Below are 23,837 nucleotides of genomic sequence, written 5' to 3'. Positions count from 1 at the left end.
CCATTACTCTAAATAAATATACTGAAATACGTCAAAAATTTAAAAATACATTTTAAAATAAACACTTTATATACCTATAAAAATATTTAAAAACAATTAAAATCTATAAAATTATTCAAATGAATTTCAATTTTTAAAAGTGAACGATCTTCTGTTTAACCTTAATAAATTCTTAGCATCTTAGCTACCTAAGGTTAGGGTACGCAACAACATTGAAATAAATAATAATAATAATAAATAATAATAATAATAGGGAAACAATAATAATCTGGTACAACGTTGTTTGCGCTTGTGCAGAATGCATCAGAGTGTATACTGACAGCTGCATATGAAATATCGGTTGTAATAACAAAACTGTAGAACCAGATTACCGTCAGCAGTTCAACTAGGTATGAAATACTGAAATAAAATATAAAAATAAAACCCGTCAATATCTAATATACCTACCGAAAAATAATATCGGAAGTTCAAAAAACCTAATATACCTACGATAAAACAATAATCATAAATCATTATACAATAACATAATATAATAATATTTAGGCGACAAAAACTAAAATATTATATTTTTATAATAATATTATATACGAGCGCGGCTGTCGGCGGCGGCGACGACGCGTCGAACTGTCGCGATTGCGGACATTCGCGGCGGCCGACGGTCGCGATAGCGAATATGCCGACGCCTCCAAACAGTGTGCGCACGCGATGAATGCCGTCCGATCGTGTTTTGCCGCCACCGTCTTGTTGCTCGTTGTCGCGATCGGCTGGTCGGCCGCCGACGCCGCCGACGCCGCGGTCTGTTGCAACAGTAGTTCAGTCGTTGGCGGCGGCGGTGTCGCCGTCGCGTCTTGTCGGAACGAAAACCGTACGTTCCACACGGTCGAGACAATCGGCGGTGGCACGTGCGACGACAACCAGACGGCCGTGATGGTCCGGAAATGCTGTCCGCCGAACCGGCCGTACGATCCGGAAGTGAGGTTCTGCGGACCGGCCGAGGCGGACGGTGACGAGTACCAGCGGTGGATGATGCAGCGACTGCGTGATGGGTTCCCGGCGGTGGCCAATGTGGCGATGGTGGGTTACAATTATGAGGCGCCAAAGTGCGAATCCGCGAACGTGCTAGTGGACGTGTCCGCCGCGGAGGTGCGTGAACTGATGGAGGTGGCGGACCCATCGGCCGTCGAGTTGCCGCCCGGCTACTGCTTCGATCTGACGCCATCTAATGAGCTGGTGGCCCGGACGTGCCGGCCACGCGACCAGTACTGTGGCCGAGGCCGTTACACGTGCGTCAACAAGTGTTGCAAGGGTGACCGAATAATCGTCGCCGAGTAAGTCCACGGCGGCCTACGTTTAAATATTAACTAGTACTATATGAACCAAGCGTATCTACAACAGCTGATGCCATGGTTATGAATGGAAAGGGGATGGTGGAGGTTATGAGTTGTCCTGATTGGAAAAATGTCGAATATGTGTTTATATTTTTAGTAGGATAGATATCACTGTATCAGTAACATTTATTATAAATATAATTATTATATAATTTAGAAAAGATATTTTCAAATTCTATCAAACTTAACTCATTATAATTTTTGATCAATTTTTGTCCATTATGGTTTTAAATTAATTAATCAGTGTAGCAGTGTAGCAATTTTTTTTTTTTTGTGATATAGGTAACACCATATATAATCCACCCTTGCAGTCGGTACTGCATTTGCATAATGCATGACGCATACGCGTACGCATGTATGTTACGACTTAAAATTTGTTAGGTATCTACATTTGAGTTTTGGATAGATACATTGGCGTCATTTAGACGAGTGTCCGGAAGTTTTAGCACCCATGGACATTTTTTTAAGGGACTGAGCATTTAATAAAAATTGGGATCAAAATTTGTTAGTAATTAAAAGTTTTTGTTTTGTTTAATTTAATAATTCTATAGAAATATAACGGTCGTGGTTAGTGTTATGGCAATAGGTCAACTATCACTAATATTATAAAAACGAATGGTTAAACCTTTTACACACTATTTCCTAATGCGATATGCGATAGGACAGGAGAACTTATCACATAAAGTAACGTACGTTACGTCATAAAGTATCCAAGAATTTTTTTTAAACCATGGAGTCTACGGGTAGATAGGTAAAATATATTTTTGGTCCATGTGACTTTAAAAATTTGAACTTTAGTGATTTTGGTATCTTAATTTATATTTTGATTGTTCCGCTTGCTGTTATTAAGTTAAAATTTGTATAAATAAATAAATAACATGGCCATGAATTGAAAGTAATTTTGGCGCAGTTCTACTAGCATACGGACTATAGGGTGTTGGTTACTACATAATAATGTTTTTATACATTTAGGTATAATATATATTGAAAACTGGCTCATATACTTGAAATGAAATTCTGGCCTTTCTCGTAGTTTCGACTATTTAATTTCAATTTTTTTCAGTTTTGATTTTTTTGACTATGATAATCTCAAAGAAAACGGCCAACGTTTTACTTGTAATAATGTAATTATAATATTAAATATTATAGACTTGCCTGTGATAACAATAAATTTTGTATTCACTTTTTTTTGTAAACGTATTTGGATACAACCCAATGGTACATAATAACGGTTGAAGAAAAATTGTAAATTGTTGACTTCTCTTATTTCGTAAACATTTAATTTCATAATATATTATGATTATATATACTCGCAATAGTCCTATATGATTTGTAAAGAATATCTATAAAAATAGTCAATAGCTATATAGTTTTCAAAATAATACGTGCCTGGAATGCAGTGTAATAAAACAAAGATGCCCGTGAACTATTTTACCGGCGCAAGCAGTAATCATACCATCCAGTGGTCACTCTACTCCCAACATTACAACTGACGCTATAAAATAATAAAACCGCTGTAATATTCTATAGATTTAGGTTGTTTTAATCGAGCAAAAACTTTATGTTCATGAATTTCGTTCGTTATAGAGTAGGTATACCTAAACTGAACAATGAACATAATATTATAATGTTATGTGATTATTAATGATGTTTGTTGTTTTAATATATAATATGTAAAAAATATCTTCAAATATCGAATATTATTAAATATAATATATGTTTTAAGCAATGTAAGTACGAATGCTGAAACATTGATTTTTTTAAATCTATTTATTTAGTTGCCTATACATATATCTATAGATATATGTTATTATTTTAGTGTAAAATTGTGTCATTTAATGAAATATCTAGGTAGGTAACATAAGTATTTTACATATACGCTATTATTATACACTAATCAAATTAAGACGATAAACCATACTATATAAATTATTATAGTTCAATATCATCTAACACATTGTCCACGATTTTTCAGTTAAGGTATACACATATTATAATAGTCAGTTTAGGTAATATATACATTGGAAGAAGTTAGGATAAAATGAGATTTCGACCACATGTGTGTGAGCTAGTTGGTTTCATTTTCATTATTAATAACAAGCACGACGGTGACAATTAAATCGATTATTTTCTAGTAAGTATTTAATAATAAATAATAAAAATGATAACATTAAGATATAATAGAATACTGATTGTTGGATAATTGACAATATTGTAACCGTCACCAATGTCAATACTTGTAATGAATAATAATAGGTATTCCACTATTCCAAATTCAAAATGTATGCAATTATTATAGGTACAAATTGTATCATATTGAAAAAAAATTGTTGTGTATGTTTTTATATTTTTATAATTTCATATAAATTAAAATCCCCAGATTTTGCCCCAAATGTACGAGAACAGTATTTCAAAAATAAAATACATTAATATTCTCAAATACGTATATATATTGTTTTTAATTATTGTATTATTTTCTATACAACTTTTCAACTACCAAACGATATGCATAGGTACTTAAAATATTCTTAATCGGGAACTGTAGGTATAGTGTATAGAATTACAAGTAATAGTTTGTTCAACCAAACCTTTCTTATAGTAGAGTATTAATTTAATTTTTCTTAAATAGGTACTTTAACTAAAGCAGTTCGTCAAATTATAAAATAACTGATTTCATAATTTAACGGTAACATATAGGTACGTATCTTAATATAATTTATTATATATACAAATATAGTGCGTCTCTTTTATAGTCGTATATTTAAATGAGGGAGTCTGGATCGGATCTGAAGAAGCATTACGTGTCCTGTAGGATACGCCCCTTCTTGTATTACTGTCCACGCCACGTCTTGATTATAATATATAATAATATATGGGATGAAAGGATGGTTTGATAGTAACCAACTGCAGGTTTATCTAACAACGTATTACAAAATATAATATATATGTATTATAAACATTTTGATTACGTGTATTTATAATAAATGGGCGAGTACCTATGTACCGGGTCTCTCGTGTATAAAATATTAGATTACATAGTGTTCTGGGTTTTGTTATTGCACACCGATATTATGACAAAATGAGATTATCATTTATAATGTATATATTATGCGGTTTAGTGGTTTCAGTGAGATAAAAAAGTTTTTTCTACAGGTCATGAAAAATAATAATAGCACTACAGATCTAAAGCCGATGATCACTTTAAAAAAATATTATTCGACCGTAATTGTAATGAAAATGTTGATGGTTTGTTGAGAATTAAAATGAACGTATTTTGAAATTTTGTATGATGACAATATGTTGATATGTACTCGATTTGTCGATTTAAATGTATTTATATATCACACAACGTGGGTATATAATTGTAATGTCTTATCAGTTATTACAAATAAACTATACCTACATAATATTATCCTGAATACTCATTGATAATAATATTGGTGATTAATTAGGTATAATAAATATTATTACAACAATAGAACGCTATAGCATTACCATGTAGTAATAAAGTCTAGAATCAAAGTAAATAGTCACCTTTAAAAATCATCATGGTTTGACCACGAGCAATGCTTTCGCAAGTGTTGGCAAGCGATTCGGTCAGCCAGCGTGACTATCGTAGGTTCTTTGTACGTATGTAAATATTACTTACATATTTATGCGTGTAATAGGTAAATAATAATGAATGATAATATAAGGATGCGAAATTTTTTAAAATATTTGATGTTTTTTAAATATTCGAATTCAAACGAAATACCTAATGATAATATAGTAATATTATATTATGCTTAACGTTTTTATTTTACTCATAACACTAACACAATAACACTATGAATAGTTGTTGTTTTGAATGCGATATTATTCGATTGTGTATTTGTGTTTGTAAAATTATTGAGCCCATATCAATCCTATTTTCTTGAACGTAATAACTAATAATAATAGAGCTTGGACTACTTTTACCTCCATTGTTTGTATATTCAATAAGATCTACTTTATAACTATTGTAAAAGTCAGAACTATAATGATTATTCCAGATTCGATATAAACTTACTATTATAAATTTCTCTTTATAGGATTAATCAACGTGAATAAGAAAAAGTCTAAAATCCTCAAGGAATAATTTTGTTCAAAAGTATTTAATAGATATTTTATTTTTAATAATCTTACTGTTAGTAAACTTAATATATATATATATATATATATATTATTATAATATATAGGTAGTAGATATCAATTATTGTAGTAGGTACTTATCTACTAACTACATTATGTGCAGAGTTATTGAAAAACATTTTCTTAAATACTCTTAAGTATCAGAAACAGGAAAAATAAAAATATTATTATGTTTCACGAATTTGTGACATGTAATTACAAGATGAGGAAAAACAAAAGAAAATAATGAAAAACTAGAATTTGATATAATGGATTTATTTCTTTTTATACATATAATTTAAAAAAGAAAAACACAATGAAAATTTAAATTTTTTATAAAAAATTGATAAATTATTTTCAAGACGTGCAACATATAATTTTCTAAATACTTCACATATATTAAAAATATTTTTTTTTTATTAATGCCAATAAAAAAATTTCATTCTGCCATAAGCATTGAAAATGTATTATAATCATCATTCTCATAAGTTTTTATTAGAGCTGTTTAAAAATATTAAAGACACAACATGAGTTTTTTTTTTTATTTGCATATGAAGTTTAAATGGACATGTACCAGTTTCCCTCAACGAAATATATCAGTTGCCCCTAAACAAAAATACCAGTTGCCCTCATATGTTAGTAAAATGTATACGATTACAATATATAGCCCGTAAAATAGAGGAGGTAAATATACTAATAATAAATAAAATATTTATAAAAATAAAGTAAAATAGTATAAAATTATAGAAACAAATTTTGATATTTGCAATTGCAATTATACATAATATTATGTCTTCTAATAAATAATAAATATAATATATTAACACAAATAATATGGATAAAATGAAAATGTAATTAATAATAATTACTTATACTTCAAAATTGTATAAATAAATATAAAAAAAAGCGGGTAAGTGGGTATCGCTCTGATGCTGTACATTAGGGGGTGGGGTGGATCTCTGACTAGGGTAGGTTAAATTTGAATGCAATGATAGGTATCATTGTATACTAAAAACGATTCTGAACGGAGATGGTTTATCTGTCTTGGGTATATTATAGATTATTAAAAATTTTCAAATCTTAGATTTAAAAAGAAAATTTTTTATGAATTTCTAGCTTAAAATAATTTGCGAATTTTCGTGATTTTTACGTATGGTGTCAAAACTAAAATTTAAATGCTTGTAAAAAAAAATGTGACTATGCATTTCTTTTATTTTTCAACTGCTATTGTAAAAATATTTTTGGAGCTTTGTATTAAATTTTCAAATCTTAGATATAAAAGGAAAATTTTTTATGAATTTCTAGAATAAAATAATTTACGAATTTTCGAGATTTCTACGTATGTTGTCAAAATTAAAATTCGAATGCATGTAAAAAAAAAATTGTGACTATGTATTTCTTTTATTTTGCAACTGAAATTGTAAAAATATGTTAGTAGCCTTGTATTAAATTTTCAAATCTTAGAATTAAAAAAAAAAACTTTTATGCATTTCTATCTAAGATAATTTGAACATTGCCGTAATTTTTACGTATTTAGTCAAAATTTGAACTTTAAATGCTTGTAAAAAAAAAATGTGACTATATATTTTTATAATTTTTTAATCACTATAAGAATAACTTATGAGGAACTTTTTATTAAATTTTCAAGTATTTTGATAGGGCCAAAAAAATTTTATCGACACTTCAAGAAAAAATTTTTAGAAAAATTGAAAATTTCAGTTGTCTATAAATATCTCAAAAAAAGTCGAAATATTTTGAAAATTAAATCATGTAAATAAAATGCCAATATAAATAACTGGTAAAATTTTCAAGTATCTAAAACTTATACTTTTTGAATAATAACAAATATTTTAAATCGTTTGGGGATAAATCGTTATCGTTACGCTATTTCGTAAAAATTTAAAATTCAAACGCACTTAAAATTTTTCCTATAATGATGTTTCGAGTCTTCTCTATAGCTACTTGAAGGAAAACTAATAGAAAACTTAGTGTTGTATTTTTAATCCTTAGTTATAAACACAAACAATTTTATGATTTTTCAACTTCAAAATTACTTGCAAACATATTTCGTAAAAATTTTTTTGGTGGTCCAGCATTTTTTTACCAGCACTTCAAAAAATAGTTCTCAAAAAAATTGAAAATTTCAGTGGCCAATAAATGACTTTAAAAAAGTCAAAAATTTGTGAAAATTAAACTGTATATATATAACACTATCATAAACATTTGGTGAAAATTTCAAGTATTTACAGTGATTAGTTTTTGTATTACAACCATATAAAAAAATCAATTTGGTATTGACTCAAAAGTTAATTTCAATAAATTATAATAAATTATAGTAATATTGTATGTACTCGCATATACTTTTATAATAATATTAACCATGAATGCGATGTTTTTGGACAAAACTAAATCAATCTACCATAATAATAATACTGAAATAAATTACATTAATGGCATTGGGTATTATGAGACATGATAGTAAAAAATTTATCAGTGTTGGTATATGGGTTTTTTATGATACCGGTGCATTTTTTTAGTAAATTTTGCGCATATAATATATTATAAATGATCGTAAAAAACAACAAACAAACATTGATAATGTTCTTACCATCAAGTTTCATAAGAGGTCAATTAACTCTACTCTTTAAACTAACGAAGCTACACGTGATCTGCTGAGCGTAAATTTGTTATGTTACGCACTTGTAATACGTTGATAACAAAATATGCTAGTGTTACGTTTTCTTGTGAAATCTATACTTAAAGGCTATATAGGTACATGCTGGAAAACCGTTTCTGCTAAGAATCGTTTTGTGTGCAATGAATAATGATTTATCATTGAATTTGTATAAGTTAACAAATTTGTTAAAGACCTCAATCAAGACTCCTACTATACAGCAAAGCAGTTTTTATACTTTCCTTCTTTTTTTCAATAAATGTCATTAAATATACCTACATGGAAAATAAAAATATATGCACTGTAAGAAATCTTGAAGATCTATTACAAAATGTCTAATAAATTTTACTTTATACAATTACCTATTGGAATTAAAAAATCAACGTAAATCAACAATCATCGACTATTTTTTGGTGAAAAATTCAAAATATTTAATTTTAACTATAATAAAGAAATTTGAATATATAGAACAAGATACATCATAAAGTTCTTCTTTTTAGCTATAGAATCACAAAAAAAAAAAATTTCATAATATTAATTTTTTGTAAGACGTGTTTAAAGTTTTAATAGCTAACTTTTGATAATTACATGAAAAGTAACGTATTTTCCACAAATTATTTTTGAAACTTAGAGTATTCCACTTTTACCCAAAGTATTTTTTTTAATAAGATTAAATTTTCAAAAGTTTTTAATTTAATGATCAATGAATCATTATAGGTATACCTACGACGAAAGATTATTATTAATATGTTATTAGTTTATTACTATTTGAAATAGGTTGAAATGATCATGACTTATATACATATATAATAATTATTAAAAATATTACTATTTACTATAAGTAATTACTATTACAAGTCGATACCAACGTAAATAAATTCCATAGAACGGTGTGAATTTATTCATGGTTCAAAAAGCTCAATAGTAACCTAAATAATATTACGTTCTTTAAAAACTCCAGTGTATGTAGCAAATAACAATATACATTATGGTGACAAGTACCAAATCCCTATGAATATTTCTAAATAACAACAAAATAACTAAAACTGTTTGGTGATAAATCATTTGGTTTGATAAAAAAAAAATAAACATATGAGGAATATTTAATCCCACATAAATTCTACTTCACTTCGATATCAATAAAATAATATATACTATATTTTCAAAGCATTGGTGCTAACATATTACTAAAATAAAAATATAAAATATTGACTCGCGGACTGTCACTTCTCAGAATCATTTTTTGTAATCAATGACTGAACTCAACTAAAATTTAACACATCCATTCGATTAAACTAGTCAATAACGAGGTATCTTCACCCAACACAGTCTATACTTTCTAAGCCACGGATTTTTCTCATATCAAACATAATAGTTTATATAATATAATCAAATAATAATTTTTTAATACGATTTATTAAAATTGATGAAACATTTTTGTCAATATCACTAAACCACCTGCAAGGCTGCAACCATAGTAAAGTAAAAATATTGTAGTTATCAGTTAATTTTGTTTACTTATTTTTTTAAATTGTACTAAATTAATTAATTAATTGATAGGATATCAGTACCTAAGCGCAACGTAGGGAATAATGGAGAATATTTATTGGTTGTTTTTTATAACTCAAATATGATTGGACTTTGAACGATTTCCACCCTTTAACAGTTAATGGTTAAAACACATTTATGAGAAATATAAATGGTCAATCAAGGTTAAATAGAGTATAATATATATTATAGTAAACAAATTATTTTATACCCCCCCCCCCCACACCAACTAAATTCCTGCGCATGTTACTGGTAAGCACATGGCCTATTGGTTTTTTTAGTTCATAGTTGGTTTTTTGGAAATAAAGATAAACCAGTATTATTTTTTGTTAGTTGTTTGATAAAATATATTGTAAAACGACCCAATCAGTTATATATAGTGTAGTATCACAAGTATCAAAATGTTTTGTTAGTGATTTTATATCGGACTGTATTGATGACGAAACATTTAAAAAATACTGTGATTACTTGACTTTCAACGAATGCATATTTTTTTATCAAAATTATTATTGTTATTTAGCTATTATAAGATTATATTTTATTCAACTATTGCATTAGGAAACCTTAACTCTCGGCATATTCTTGAATACATATACATATTTTATTAGTATTCTGAGATTATATTAATTTTTATTCGATTAATTTAATATGCTATAATAGTTTATTGCCGATTGTTTTATTTTATTATTTTTTCACAGAATTGTAGGTAATAATGTTAATAAAAAAACTACTTGACGAAAAGGTAACGGCAAGTTTCGGCCGAAAAGGGGGCCGCCCATATTATGATATTAGATTTTAATTTTAGAGTGAATTGACATTTTGTTAAACAAGTTAAGATAATTATCTGGGTCTTGTTATGAAGATGCCAAATAATTATAATTTTATCTAAGAAAAATTTAAATATTGCAAAAAAAAACCCACTTGTAAACTCAGTTAACATTTCGACCTATTTTTATAAATTATAACAGTCCGTTAAATCTAATTTTAAAGATTCATAAGTCGCAAAAAATTTGGTTCTGCTTGATTTAATTTAACTATATGTCGGCATGTCGCCCGTAGATCAAAGAAAGATAGGAAACAAAATATAGCGCTTTGATATTCTTTAATATAATGTTATCCATAACTTTTTTTTATTTTTTTATTTTAATTTTAAATAGTTCTCTTCCTATGTTCTTTTATTTTTCTATGTTTTTCGTTATCATTATTCCGTTCTTAACAATAATTATAGTATCAATTTATTTGTTCGTATTCGGGTGAGTAGGGTGGACTGGTGATGGTATTCTTACACCCTCACTAGTGACAGGCCTTAATAATACTACCGATATATCAATTAGATGTGGCTTGAAAATCTTGTAAAATGGAAAAAATTACATAAATCTGTTTAGGCATTTAAATTGTTCATTTGATGCTGTATAAATACCATTAGCAGTTAATGTTATACCAGTACTTAGTACCGATAAATACCGGTAACCATTATCTCTCCCTAATTACATACTAACGAGTATAATATATCCGACAGTATGGGGTGCAAGAAGGGCGAGACACCGTTCACGTTGTCCGCCTATGAAACGGACGCGGAAGGCCGTCCGGTGGACCAGTCGAACAGCACGGTGCTGCCATACTACGTCCGGCTCGGGTGTTACAAGAGGGAAATAGTGGAGGGCAGGTTCGCATTGACCACGAACGGAAGCCTTTACCGTATCAGCAACGGCCAGCTCGTACCGGATACCGGGTACTGCGTGGAGTATTATGCCGCGGCCGGGCCACCTGTGCCCGCTAGCTTGCAGGCATTTGTGTGTATATCGGACGTCCAACCACCGACCACGGCCGTGGACACACGTGGTAGCTGGAAGTACTTCGTCACCTTGGCTGGTTTTGTGCCGTCTGTCCTGTGCCTGGCGCTCACACTGCTCGTGTACTCCACGCTGTCCAGCCTCCGGAACGTCCACGGCTATTACGTAATGTGCTACGTGGCCTGCCTGCTCTTGTCTTTCGTCTGCCTAATGACACTCCAGTGGACGCAGGACGCTATCAATGGCCAGCCGTGCATTCTATTTGGTATGTCTTACCTACATTATTATCAAGTTTTGATTAATTAACAAGTCTAAAATAAATATCTATCATTAGGCATTACTATTGTATACCTTCACTAAAATTATAGTTCCTGACTATTTTTTCTCTTTCTAATAACACATTACACATGGTATGCCAGCAACATCAGTTTTATAAAAAAATTTTACAATACCAACATGATCACTTATAAGATTTCTATTTAAAATCATTTTTAAATAATCAGGAAACATTTATGCAAATTAATTTTGAAAAGAAGTTTGATACAATATACCACACACTTATAATTTTGAAATTTGAAAAAATATGCTTTGCTTTTTTCCTAATAAATTTTATTTCAGATTTTATTATTTCTGTCATTCAAGGTGTTACCCGAAGTGACCACTTCTCAAAATACTTTTTTAATTTATTAATTATTAATAATATTTGCTGATGATACAGCATTTTTAAAATCGAGGAATAGCAAAAAACACAATTATCTAACAAACAAATTTAGATGATGACAATATTTAACAACAGGTGTGATGCTAATAGTCATTAACTTAAATAAATTTCATTCTATTTATATTTGAAAAAACACCTAATATTTAACTATTTAGTGTGAGTTTTCGTGCAGTTTATTGGCATTTAATTTTGGATTTTTATCAATGCAGTGCCATAAAAAGACATAATATTTTTGGCTCAACTTGGTGAAAACAATATAATTATTTTTGTTTTGTCTGAGCCGAAATTTTACAATTTAACTCATCGAACACCTCAAAAACCAACCAAATACTCAACTGGACTTTTTCACGCAGCTAGCGTAAAATAATCTTAAAAAAATTTAAAAACACATAAAATGAATTTGTATTGCGTATTATATTTAGATGAGTATGTTGAAAGTATCGTCTAAGACTAAAAAGTCATCAGCATCCATTATAATAATTATATGTCACGTCCTAGTTCTACACCTATTTTATATTGTAATACCATTAATACAGGTCGGTCCTCGCGTGCAAATATGTATTAAAATATTACGATGTGCCAGAAAAAACCAATGGGGTAGAAAGTACTAATTTTATTAAGAGTATAATTATTTTAATGCTTACTTGGGGTTGACACGTCAAATATTCCGACTATAATGGTAGGTATAGATATGCCCAACTAAATATATTCTAACATTTTTTTTTTTTTAACTTGATAATATTTCAAATTATTTACACTAGTTGTGTATAGTTTAGGTATATGTATCAATGGCATATAACAATGTAAATAATTTCCATCTAAAAATACATTTTTCATATATTATATCGTAGATAAATAACTATTAGCTAATTAATTTTAAAATTTCCAAGATAATGTTAACTTAATAATGTAATAGGTAAGCTTATTATTATGCGTATTGTTTAAAAACGCATACTATAGAAAATTATTCAAATACAATTTTTATTTATTATAATATATTATATTAGGACTTTCAATAAAGTGTATTAAAATACATTTTTTAATAACTTATTTTAAAATTTATAAAAATATAAAATTTAATTTGAATTAAAGTATAATGTCAAATCATGTGCAATTTATTGAATTATATTTATTTTTATTAGTAATACCACAGATTATATAAATTATAATATTATATAATCTGTGGTAATACCATAACCTGTTAGAAATTCATTTAATTACTATTGTTTACCTTTTTATTTTTGAGTTTCTCTAACTTTTTGTTGTTAAACTTTGGTTTCTGCAGACATTTTCAGAACAAATTCTGATATTGTTGAAGTTTGAAATAATTATAAAAATAAATAAATAAAATAAAAATAAAAACAGTTAGGTATATTATCAACAAACAAATACACGACTTTGAGTATCACACTATCACCAAAACAACAAGAAACACAATCTGTTTAGATGAACTGCGATTATTCTGATCACAACTTTAATAAATTGTTAAAGGTTTAATTTGTGATTGATGTTTACGTGTGTCAGTTTTTCGGAGATATTATGACTGGAATATTTTACAGTCAAATTGTACTTGAGAGCCTCATCAAATAAGATATATTTTTTCGTATTTTTTATGTGGTCAAATTCCCAATCTGGATGTCTCATGACACCCAATTACTCTATAATCTACTATAATATGTTCGATTTTCTCACATGTCACTTTATTCCTATTATAGTTTAATAATATTGTGTACCTATCTATTTATAATACATATTGTATTATAGCAAAATAGAAAAATGTTAAAGTACTTTTTTATACTTGAGTATTTTTTATACTAGGTATTTCAATTGAAATATTGCAGTAGGTATATACCTATAATTATTTGTCTTACCGGCATACGTGTTTTGGTTTCTTTTGGCTGCCATATTATAATTGTTATTAATTAATATTATAATTGTTTATGTATTTTAAATTAAATTGATGTGTAATTTTAGGTTATTTCACATTATTTGCATTTCTGACAACATTTTGCTGGTTAAACGTAATATGCTTCGATATTTACTGGATGTTGAGGTATGTAAATAATTATTATATTCCTACATAATAAGGTTAAAAAAATAGGTATTTTTATGTGGTGTATAAGCTTCTAAACTAAAAATAAATAGCTAGGTTATTATAACTTAACTTACAACAGTTACAAGTAATAACTACAACTTGTAATTTTCTATTATTAACATAAGGATAAGACTTACAAATTATTTGATATCACCATGATTATTTAATTTAACGAAATAGATGGTAATAAAAAATGGTACCACTTTCTGGATATTTTTGCGATTCATAATATTATTGCACTTTGGCAATATAGGTAAGCCTTTCCATAAGACAAATTTAATATTTATTATCCCTCTAACTAGTTTTACTGTTATAACCATTGGAAGTTTTATGAATGTGTTACTGTGTAGGCTAGATTAGGAGGGAGCGATGAGTGGCCCCATCCCACAAATGTGTAAATGTGCAAATGTGTAAATTTGAAGTAAATATAAGCCATCAATACATTGATAAGCTATTAATAAAAATTATTTCATAACATTTCTATAGAAATGAAGTGTATATTAAAAATTAAATTAAGTTTAAAGTATATAGTAACAAATTATCATTCATCAGTTATCACCTATAAACAGAAAAAAAAATTGAGATTTGTACATATACATGATTTAAATTATATATATGCCAAATATGTTCGACCCCCCACTAGAACCGGTCGTATATTCAAACAGCTAGGTACCAATCGTTTGGTATAAATAAAAATCGGAAAAAGGTATATCAATAATCATAAATTATTGTATTTAATTATCGTTTGTGAAATTCCTACTAACCAACATTACATAATGTAATAAGAAAAAACGACGAGTCATGAATAGTATTATAATTGAATAGGTGCCTAAATAGTGTGACGTATTAAATATTAAAGTTAATTATTAATATAGCATACTAAATAGTTTATTATTCTTAAAATATTTTTATTTCAATATAATAATAAATTTATATTGAAATTAGAATCGATAGGTTAGATCAAAATAATAATCATTTGATAATTTTCATAAAAAATCGATTTAATTTGAAAAAAAATATTCAAAACTAAAATTCAACATTAATAGTATAACAGTTTAAATAATATCATTCATCGGAGAGTAATTTCGTTTTCTTAGGACCGTTTGGCTTTTGACGTTTACCACCCAAGCATATTATATGAAACTTTAAACAGCAAACCTGCACGTATGGCTCGTAGGTAGAATTCGAAATCAAAATCATAAAAATTTAAAACTGATATTTCAAATCAAAAAATGAAAACAATTTTTTTTTAAATTCGATAATAAATTAAAAACTATCTAATATATACGGTGAAAAAAAAATTTAATATAAATAATAAAACTAATCAAATTATAAAACCCATATATTATTTTTAATTGAAATAAATATATTTTATTTCGATTTAAAGCTTCGATTTATGGTATAGATGTAATGCATTACAACACCAACTAAACCATATTAAATAAGTCACTGCTTCTGAATTCTAGAAGTGCCTATACAAATAATAATAGCTCAAATAACTGCATATAATATGTTCAATACATTTTAATTTAGGTACAACAATTCAATAAACAAACATACATCAATATCAATACGTACCATTATATACAATATTTACTGTTGGGGATTTTCAAGTATTTGTGTATCCACTGGTTATTTATTTCAACATTCACAAGACGAAACGCTACTGAAATTAGCACCTGATATTGGAAACCGTAATTGCTGGTTTTACGGTAAGCTCGCATAAATATTTTAAAATAAATCAATTTCAACATTTTTTATATTGCACGCGTTACCTATACCTAGCTAGGTTTACATGTTATTATCATATGAAAGCATAAATCTTATTCATTCTTATCCATATTATTGTCAATTAGAATATTGTATATTTAATGACCATAAGATATTTCTACATTAAAAACGTGTAAATAGTTAGCATTTTAGAAATAATTTCGATTTAGTATATCTAGGTACATCTGTTAACCGTCCTGTGTGTGAACTTGGGCGAACCAGTTTATTTGCGTATAAAAAAGTATCTATAAATAATTACAATAGGTAATTATAGCGCAAGCGAAACATCTGAAAATATTTGTGAAAATCGTATTTATACGGTATATTATTTTTATTTATTGGCCAATGCATTATAAAATTAATCATTACAAGCTATTAATGAAGTATTTTGGACTGTACCCAGAATAAAACCACCATAATATACGTTGAATATAAGTTTTAAAAAAAATATGCAATGATAATATGATTTTAAGAATTTATTTAAGTAACAAGGTCTTCATCGGTTATAATAATATGCCAATATGTCATACTGCATGAATATTATTCTAACTTCAATTTTTAAATGTTTTCTTTAAGCTTTTAAAGAAATCGGTATTTTATATATTTCTCTCGTAAAATGTATATTATCAAAAAATATTTTTATAAAAAAAATTAATATTTTAAAAATTTGACAACTGTAATTATTTTACGAATAGACCTGTTGTTTTCACTACAAAATTGTTTTAAATAATTACTCTAATCAATGTACATTTGGTAGTTGCTTTATGTAGGTACCTCTATGAGTAGAATCATTCCACGTGAATGGAAATGTGATTATCCTCCCAAAATTTTCCTCCTAAAAATGAAAAACCAATAAAACTTATTTTCATACGCTATTTTCAACTTTTAAACTAGAAATAAAAATAAAAATAAAAGTTTAATTTGATTTTCAATATTCAAACTTATTAAACTAATTCTTAAAATATTAATTTGGTAGTTGCTTTATGTAGCCACAGCGACTGCAATAGATGTTTTTGAGTGGGTGGTTGTGTTGGTATTAGTATGGTAAATGGCTTGTTTAAAATTTTGTGCTTGTAGTTATAATAGTTGATGTTATGGTTTTTAGTGTAATATTAAAGCATTTTACTACTTATTACTATATACTTAGACAAGACACAAAATACCCATAAAAGGTAGTTTAACAGATATTTTTCAAAGAAAAGTACATAGGTACTTTGACTGTTTTACATTATCACCTAAAAGTTCAAAATATTAATTTAATTTTGATTAAAAATATTTGTTTCTTATATTTTAGGTATATTTTATGTACGATTTTAAATACATAATTATAAATTTATATTTAATATTTTTCCAGACCATACTAATTATGGAACTTTAATTTTCTTCATACTACCCGTATCTGTTTTGCTGACCGCCAATTTACTTTTGTTCGTGCTAACTGCTATTCATTGTTCAAGAATCAAATCTGAACTCAATAAATTCAAACGAACCGATTCAAAAACACAAAGGTTTCTTATTGACAAAGAGAAGTAAGTATTCAGTAGGGTACCCACTGCTCATACACATACTGCACATAGCACATGCCTACATACGAGTATTAGATTTAGATTATAGACTATACCGTATAACTGTATACGGTTGTCTGTTAACTACTTTCGGTACATATTCATTATTTAAAACTTATTCACTAAGAATATAGTTGAAATATAGTTGAAATCGGGAGTACCCCGAGTACCTACTTCGAGTATTTATTATATTTATTGTAGCACCTACCAAATACCTATCTATAATAAGCTAACCAGTAATCATTATAATTTATTTCTGTATGCGCCTAACTGTTTCATTTATTACTTATTTTAGGGGCATTTAAATTAATTTACAATGGTGTAAACGTTAATCTGTGTTAGGTAAGTCAAAGTATAAGTAAGCTAATAACTGTCGACAAAATATAAAGATGAAAAATTATACTACAAAACATTATTTGGATAAAATGTTATTACTCATTAGGTACTTAATCAAAAAGTTAGATAAATTTAAAGTTAGTAATTTCACTCTTCTCCGCTAGTTAAGATGAGTAAAGATAATTTTTGACCAATAAATCAAAAAAATATTTAAAAACTTATCATTCAGCTGAAAATAACTTTTGATTTATTATTGTTTGACAGATTTGTTATGAGCATTAAACTATTTCTGGTTATGGGAATCCCGTGGTCATTTGAGATACTATCAAAATACTTACAAAATGATTGGATCATATGGGACATTTTAGATGAAATTAACGCACTACAAGGCGTGATGATATTTATTATATTTGTGGCCAAGCGCAAAGTCATTATGAGCTTACGGAAAAAGTTTAGAGGTTCAATGGATCACAGTGAGTCGACAAAAATGAACACTATCTCTGGGTCGTCACAAAGCGGCAGTGCTCATAAAAGTTATAATGATTTCTGAATGCATTATAATTTCTTATTTAGTATTAACATTCTAAGTCCTAAAAAATCGTTATTTTTGTGCCTTTAAATATTTCATTTTTATTTTTTTGTGTTTATTATAAAAATAAAAAAATAATTAATAATCATAAAATATTATTTATCCAGTTTTATATCATTATATATTTTACTCAAATAATTTATCCTTAGCTTAAAATCTAAATTAATAGGTAAATGTTTGTATAAAATGGATAATTCCTATTCATTAAAAAAAAAAGATTATTATTTTTCTTGATTTTAAATGTTCACTTTTATTAATTTCCAATATACTACAAAAAAAAGTATTTTGTAAAGAAAATAGCATCAAGTTTTGTGCAACCTGCAATTCCATAATTTAATAAGTAGCTACGCAAATGTATAACATCATAAATTATAGTTAGTTAATTAACTATACTTATATATACCTATTTTTTATTATTATGCATAATGTATGAGCTGTTTACCTACTTTTTACTATTTTTAATATAATTTTTATACAAATTCATTTTGAACTACTATGATATCGTTGCATTTATTATTTTTTGTACCCGTAGTAAAAATAACATTGTGTTAAATCACTATTCAACAGAATCGTCGTTTTAAAATTTATGACGTAGTAAAAATGAGAATAAAATTAACCATATCCTTTAAAAAAATATTTGAAACTTAAACTGTATATAGTGGCATAATATGAAAATTATATTTATAGAATGTATGTTTACTTTAAATTTTAAATGTTTTGACATTTGTAGAGCACAATTTGTTATAGCAGCAATATTGCCTAGTATTTATTATATTATATTATATTACATATTTGTCATTATATTCTGTATTTTTGTTTAGTAATGTTGTTTTACATTAAAATTTTATAAAACTTTAGCAAAACCAAATTAACAATGGATTCCATATTTGTTGAAAATACTATTTAAACCATAATATTAAAATATATTTGTGAATATTATTGGTACTTTTTCAGAAATAAACTTTAAATATAGATAATAGCTATAATATACCTATACAATAAGTATATTGTATATGAAATGGTATTATACGAGAATAGGTACCTACTAGTTGCGCTTCAAAACATTAACATGAATCGTTCTAGAAACGTACATTATTTTACAGAACACCTACTATAATAATGGTACATATTACCATTGATTATAAATACTAGCATAAACTTAAAAGGAAAAATGAAAAATAATAATCGTTAGTTATTGTTTGCCAACTATTGACGATAAGGAGTAGGTAAGTGTACAAAACGTGCCAACCAACGCATCAATTAATTCATCAGACACGTTTAGAGAAAATAATAATTATTTACCTTATTATCTACTCTACAAACGAAAATTATTTACGATGTACAGTATCGCCTTAGGCAAAAGCTGTGTGTACCTTCTAAGCGTTTGAGTAACAACGCAAATGTGGTTGTTGCCACATGGGCCGCAAGCAATTTATGTTATTACACGATTTTAAAAAAAAAAAACAATAAAATAGTAATATATGGATTATGGAAATATTACGGTATTACAATATTTATGAGACTGATTACAACAAGCTTAAGTTTTCAATACTGTTAGTTTCAATGTTATGTACCTATAATATACATTCGGATGTTTAAAGAGGAATTAATTATTTTTTAATATTAAATTATTATTACATAATAAATTTAATTAAGTCTCTCCCATACAAATCTTTAAAGTACTTTTGGGTCCTTTGGCCTTTACAATATTATTAAGTGCTTAAATATTTAATAATTTCAAATTGTATTTTCAATAAATTTATAGAAACGAATCATACATTTATCATTCGCCTTCAAACGTTTTTATCAACAGTCATATCCATATTGCGCTGTCCCCCTTCTGATGAAAATATATAATAATATTATACTATTTTTAATCAACTATTGTTATAAACGAATATTTGAGCATGTATTAAATTAGTTCTAATCCAATTAATTAAATGGCTTAATAACTTCTGCTCGGAATACTTTTACAAAGTACCTATTATAGGCACCTAGCTATAATTGATTTGTACTTTTTTGATTTAATTGTTTATTTTGTAATTTGTAAGACGTTGTAAGTTGCCTAAAAAAATTATTCATTGGTACTTAAGGTTTTTGGAATACATTGTTATGTTGTATATGGTATACACACAATGACATTTACAATTTACAAATGCATTTTTTATGTCAAAAATAAATTTAATCTAGATACTGTAATACAATATACCTAATAGTAAAATAAATTATTACTTTAATCACAATAATATCATAAAATATGTTTAAATTAATATGCCTACAGACCATCTTCACTTAGAATAGTTTTTTGTCTAAAATTATTTATATCATTGAATTTAAATCGTATTTATCCATTATAATTTATATAACGATTCCCTAGACGACAAGTTATCTATCCACATTTGTAGACATTGCTGCGTAAGTTCTAAACGTATCATTATATAAATACAACTTATTATACATAAATGCATACATTGATTAGATATATCATATATAAGGGGATGGGTCCTAGACCGGAGTAGACCACTGGGCCCGTTCTTAAACCCATTATAATTAATTATAAAAGCTATACATATCAACCGTTATTAATATAGTTATACTTTTTGCTAAATTAAAGAGCGATTTCCATGTAAGACATAACACATAAGCCAAACAAGATTGACCTATTGGCTATTTGCATAATGACATTGAATTTAATATGCTCTCTTATTAAGTAATATTTGACAATATTAACCATATGGTGTTATCATACTTTATTTAACTATGATAATTTCAATATACAAGTATCTATAGGTACTCTTGCTAAATGTCTGTAATCAAATCACTTGACAGTTGACACTTGTTTATAATTTAAAAAATATATACTTGTGTACTGATACTTTTAACTACCCTATTACCTATTTGAGATTAAAGTCAGTTTACCAATTCACCATGTATTGACCCAACATCTGTTATACATGCATTAATATAATATTTTTAATTTTTATGTTTTTGGATGGGACAAAATTATGATTTAAGCCTTGAACGTTTTTACAATTTATATTTATCTCATATCATAATCAACAATCTTTGTGTCTAATTAGACTGCAATTATTGTTTGATGATGAATTTCAAGCAATTAGCAATACACATTTAACAAAATTGTATGAACACAACTTGATGTGTACTATTAATAGACTGATACTCACGAAACTATATATAACTATGCAATGTCGAAAAATTTCAGCAGCATGAAAATAAATTTTTTGTTTGACAGAATTAAAATTTTTTAAGACATAATTTATGATTAACATTAAAACATCAAATAAAATCACAATTTAGGGATTTGACAATTCGTCAAAAAAGAATAAATAACATTAATTATGAAATATAATATTTATATTAGACAACCACTTATAATAAAAGTTATTGTAATACCTACGTTTGGTACGATGTTTTTCCTTAAATAAAATAATAAAATATTTCTGTATACTAAAATTAAAATTGTATATGAAATATAATTAATTCTAGTTAATGTCATTCAAATTATAACCTGCAGTCTTTTGAAATAACTAAATAAACAGTACCCATATGTTTAATGATTATTCTGGATATTTATATTTTTAGTTTAATTTTAATAATATTCGCGTGTATTTTATTAATTTCCCCTTCCCTCTTTGATTTTGTACTATTTTTTCTCCCAATACCCGATTTCTTACTAGTTGCTTTCTATTGTCTAGTTTATTCATAATATCATGGTAAATCAAAAACCGTATAATATTATAATAGTAATATGCTAAATTTTAATATCTTATCTTTGGCCACTCGATGCTATGTCGCGAATTCTGGCCTCGATGTCAATCAGCTTCGTCTCGAAAGTAGCCATTATTGCCATAGTGGATTATGTTTAGTGGTCTTAAATCCTTGAATTTCAATAATTATTACGTATAACGCCACGATTAACATATCTTAATATTTTCGCAATACGTTCGTTTAGGACTTGGATTTTTATATCATTAGTCGATCTACGGATTTTCGGACGTTTGTGGTTTGGCCATTTAAATGCCAACGCTAAAATAAATTAAAAATATTAACGCAATATTATAATATATTATTATTATTATATAATGAATTTACTAACCACGCGTAAGGTAGACTTAGTGGAGCTGTATTATAATTGATTATAAATTAATATTATTTGAGAAACGTGAAGCTTATACTTCCGATTTTGTTAACCATCTACGTGAGAAAAACTATTTAAAAACTTGAAGTCCTATTTTACTATACGATTTTTAATAACATAGGTGTTTACTCACTTGGCGCAAATATAAACTAAAAACAATAAACATATTTCGTGTCGGTCGTCGGGACCATACTCAATGACCCGTAACTGGTGTATTACGATTATAATCTATCGTCCCCGCATTATCAAAACATTTATATAAGTACCTATCTTTTTGTTTTTTTAATATGGTAATGTACATGCTATAACTATTCATTAGTATTGTTCGTAGGATATTACACAAGCCCTAATTATTGTCCCCACGGTAGGAAATATATCTCGATGCTAATATGTATAGGTACCCATAGGTATAATTGGTTAATAGTTTAATACATAATATGTGTTTAATTTAATAATGACAACATATTTTATTTTTACGGCCGTGCTAAAAGCATTTAAGTCATTTTAGCACGCCATTGTTGACAAGGCCATGACGAAATACAAACTATTTTTAAAAGGTTTCAATTTCATTGAATTGCCTTTAATTTTATATAATATCATACAATATTTATTTGTTCGTTTGAACGAACAGTGGTCTAGCATATAAAAAATAATAATAATATTTTACGTATACAATATTGACTATTATATGTCAGAGAGGTGGATTTCATCCTTACATCCTTATCCCATCATTACTTAATGTCCATTAACTTTTACGTTTTATTGTCATTTATTTTTAATAAAATAAATAAAAATTTGTGTTGAGAAAAACAAATGCATTTATTTTTATTAGTATATAAGCACAAAACGTATTCTTGTAACAATAACTTTGAAAAATTACATTATTTTATTCCATAGGTATATCCAATTAGTCTAAATATATAATTTATTGTTTATTAGTTTATATTATTTTATTGATCTTTTGAACAATTCAACAGTAAATGGCACCAGTTACAATTATTTTAAGTTTAACCTACTTATATATAATAGGTTACAATTAGTCACAGTGTT

At 27.2% G+C, this 23,837-nt stretch overlaps 1 protein-coding gene and 1 long non-coding RNA gene across 2 annotated transcripts; one reads left to right on the top strand and one right to left on the bottom strand.

The window, feature by feature from the left end:
* The first annotated feature begins 677 nt into the window (after positions 1 to 677).
* LOC107167083 (G protein-coupled receptor Mth2-like) lies at positions 678 to 19,423 on the top strand. Its single transcript, XM_089216395.1, has 6 exons — positions 678 to 1,328; positions 11,279 to 11,817; positions 14,248 to 14,326; positions 15,902 to 16,080; positions 17,493 to 17,667; positions 18,304 to 19,423. The coding sequence occupies exons 1-6, from the start codon at positions 706 to 708 to the stop codon at positions 18,587 to 18,589; spliced, it is 1,881 nt and encodes a 626-aa protein (XP_089072521.1). The 5' UTR covers positions 678 to 705; the 3' UTR covers positions 18,590 to 19,423.
* Positions 19,424 to 22,152: 2,729 nt separating this feature from the next.
* On the bottom strand, positions 22,153 to 22,988 carry LOC149061707 (uncharacterized). The gene is made up of 3 exons (XR_016189814.1): positions 22,921 to 22,988; positions 22,746 to 22,843; positions 22,153 to 22,675 (listed from the first exon to the last, which is right to left on the bottom strand). It is a non-coding gene; the product is annotated as an uncharacterized LOC149061707 (long non-coding RNA).
* Positions 22,989 to 23,837: the final 849 nt, after the last annotated feature.

Source organism: Diuraphis noxia, unplaced genomic scaffold (genome assembly GCF_037042655.1).
Source record: "Diuraphis noxia isolate RWA-SAM2 unplaced genomic scaffold, SU_Dnox_SAM2 contig0001, whole genome shotgun sequence".
NCBI classification, from domain to species: domain Eukaryota; kingdom Metazoa; phylum Arthropoda; class Insecta; order Hemiptera; family Aphididae; genus Diuraphis; species Diuraphis noxia.
Note: the sequence above shows the minus strand (reverse complement) of the source record. Positions and strands in the feature narration are given on the sequence as shown.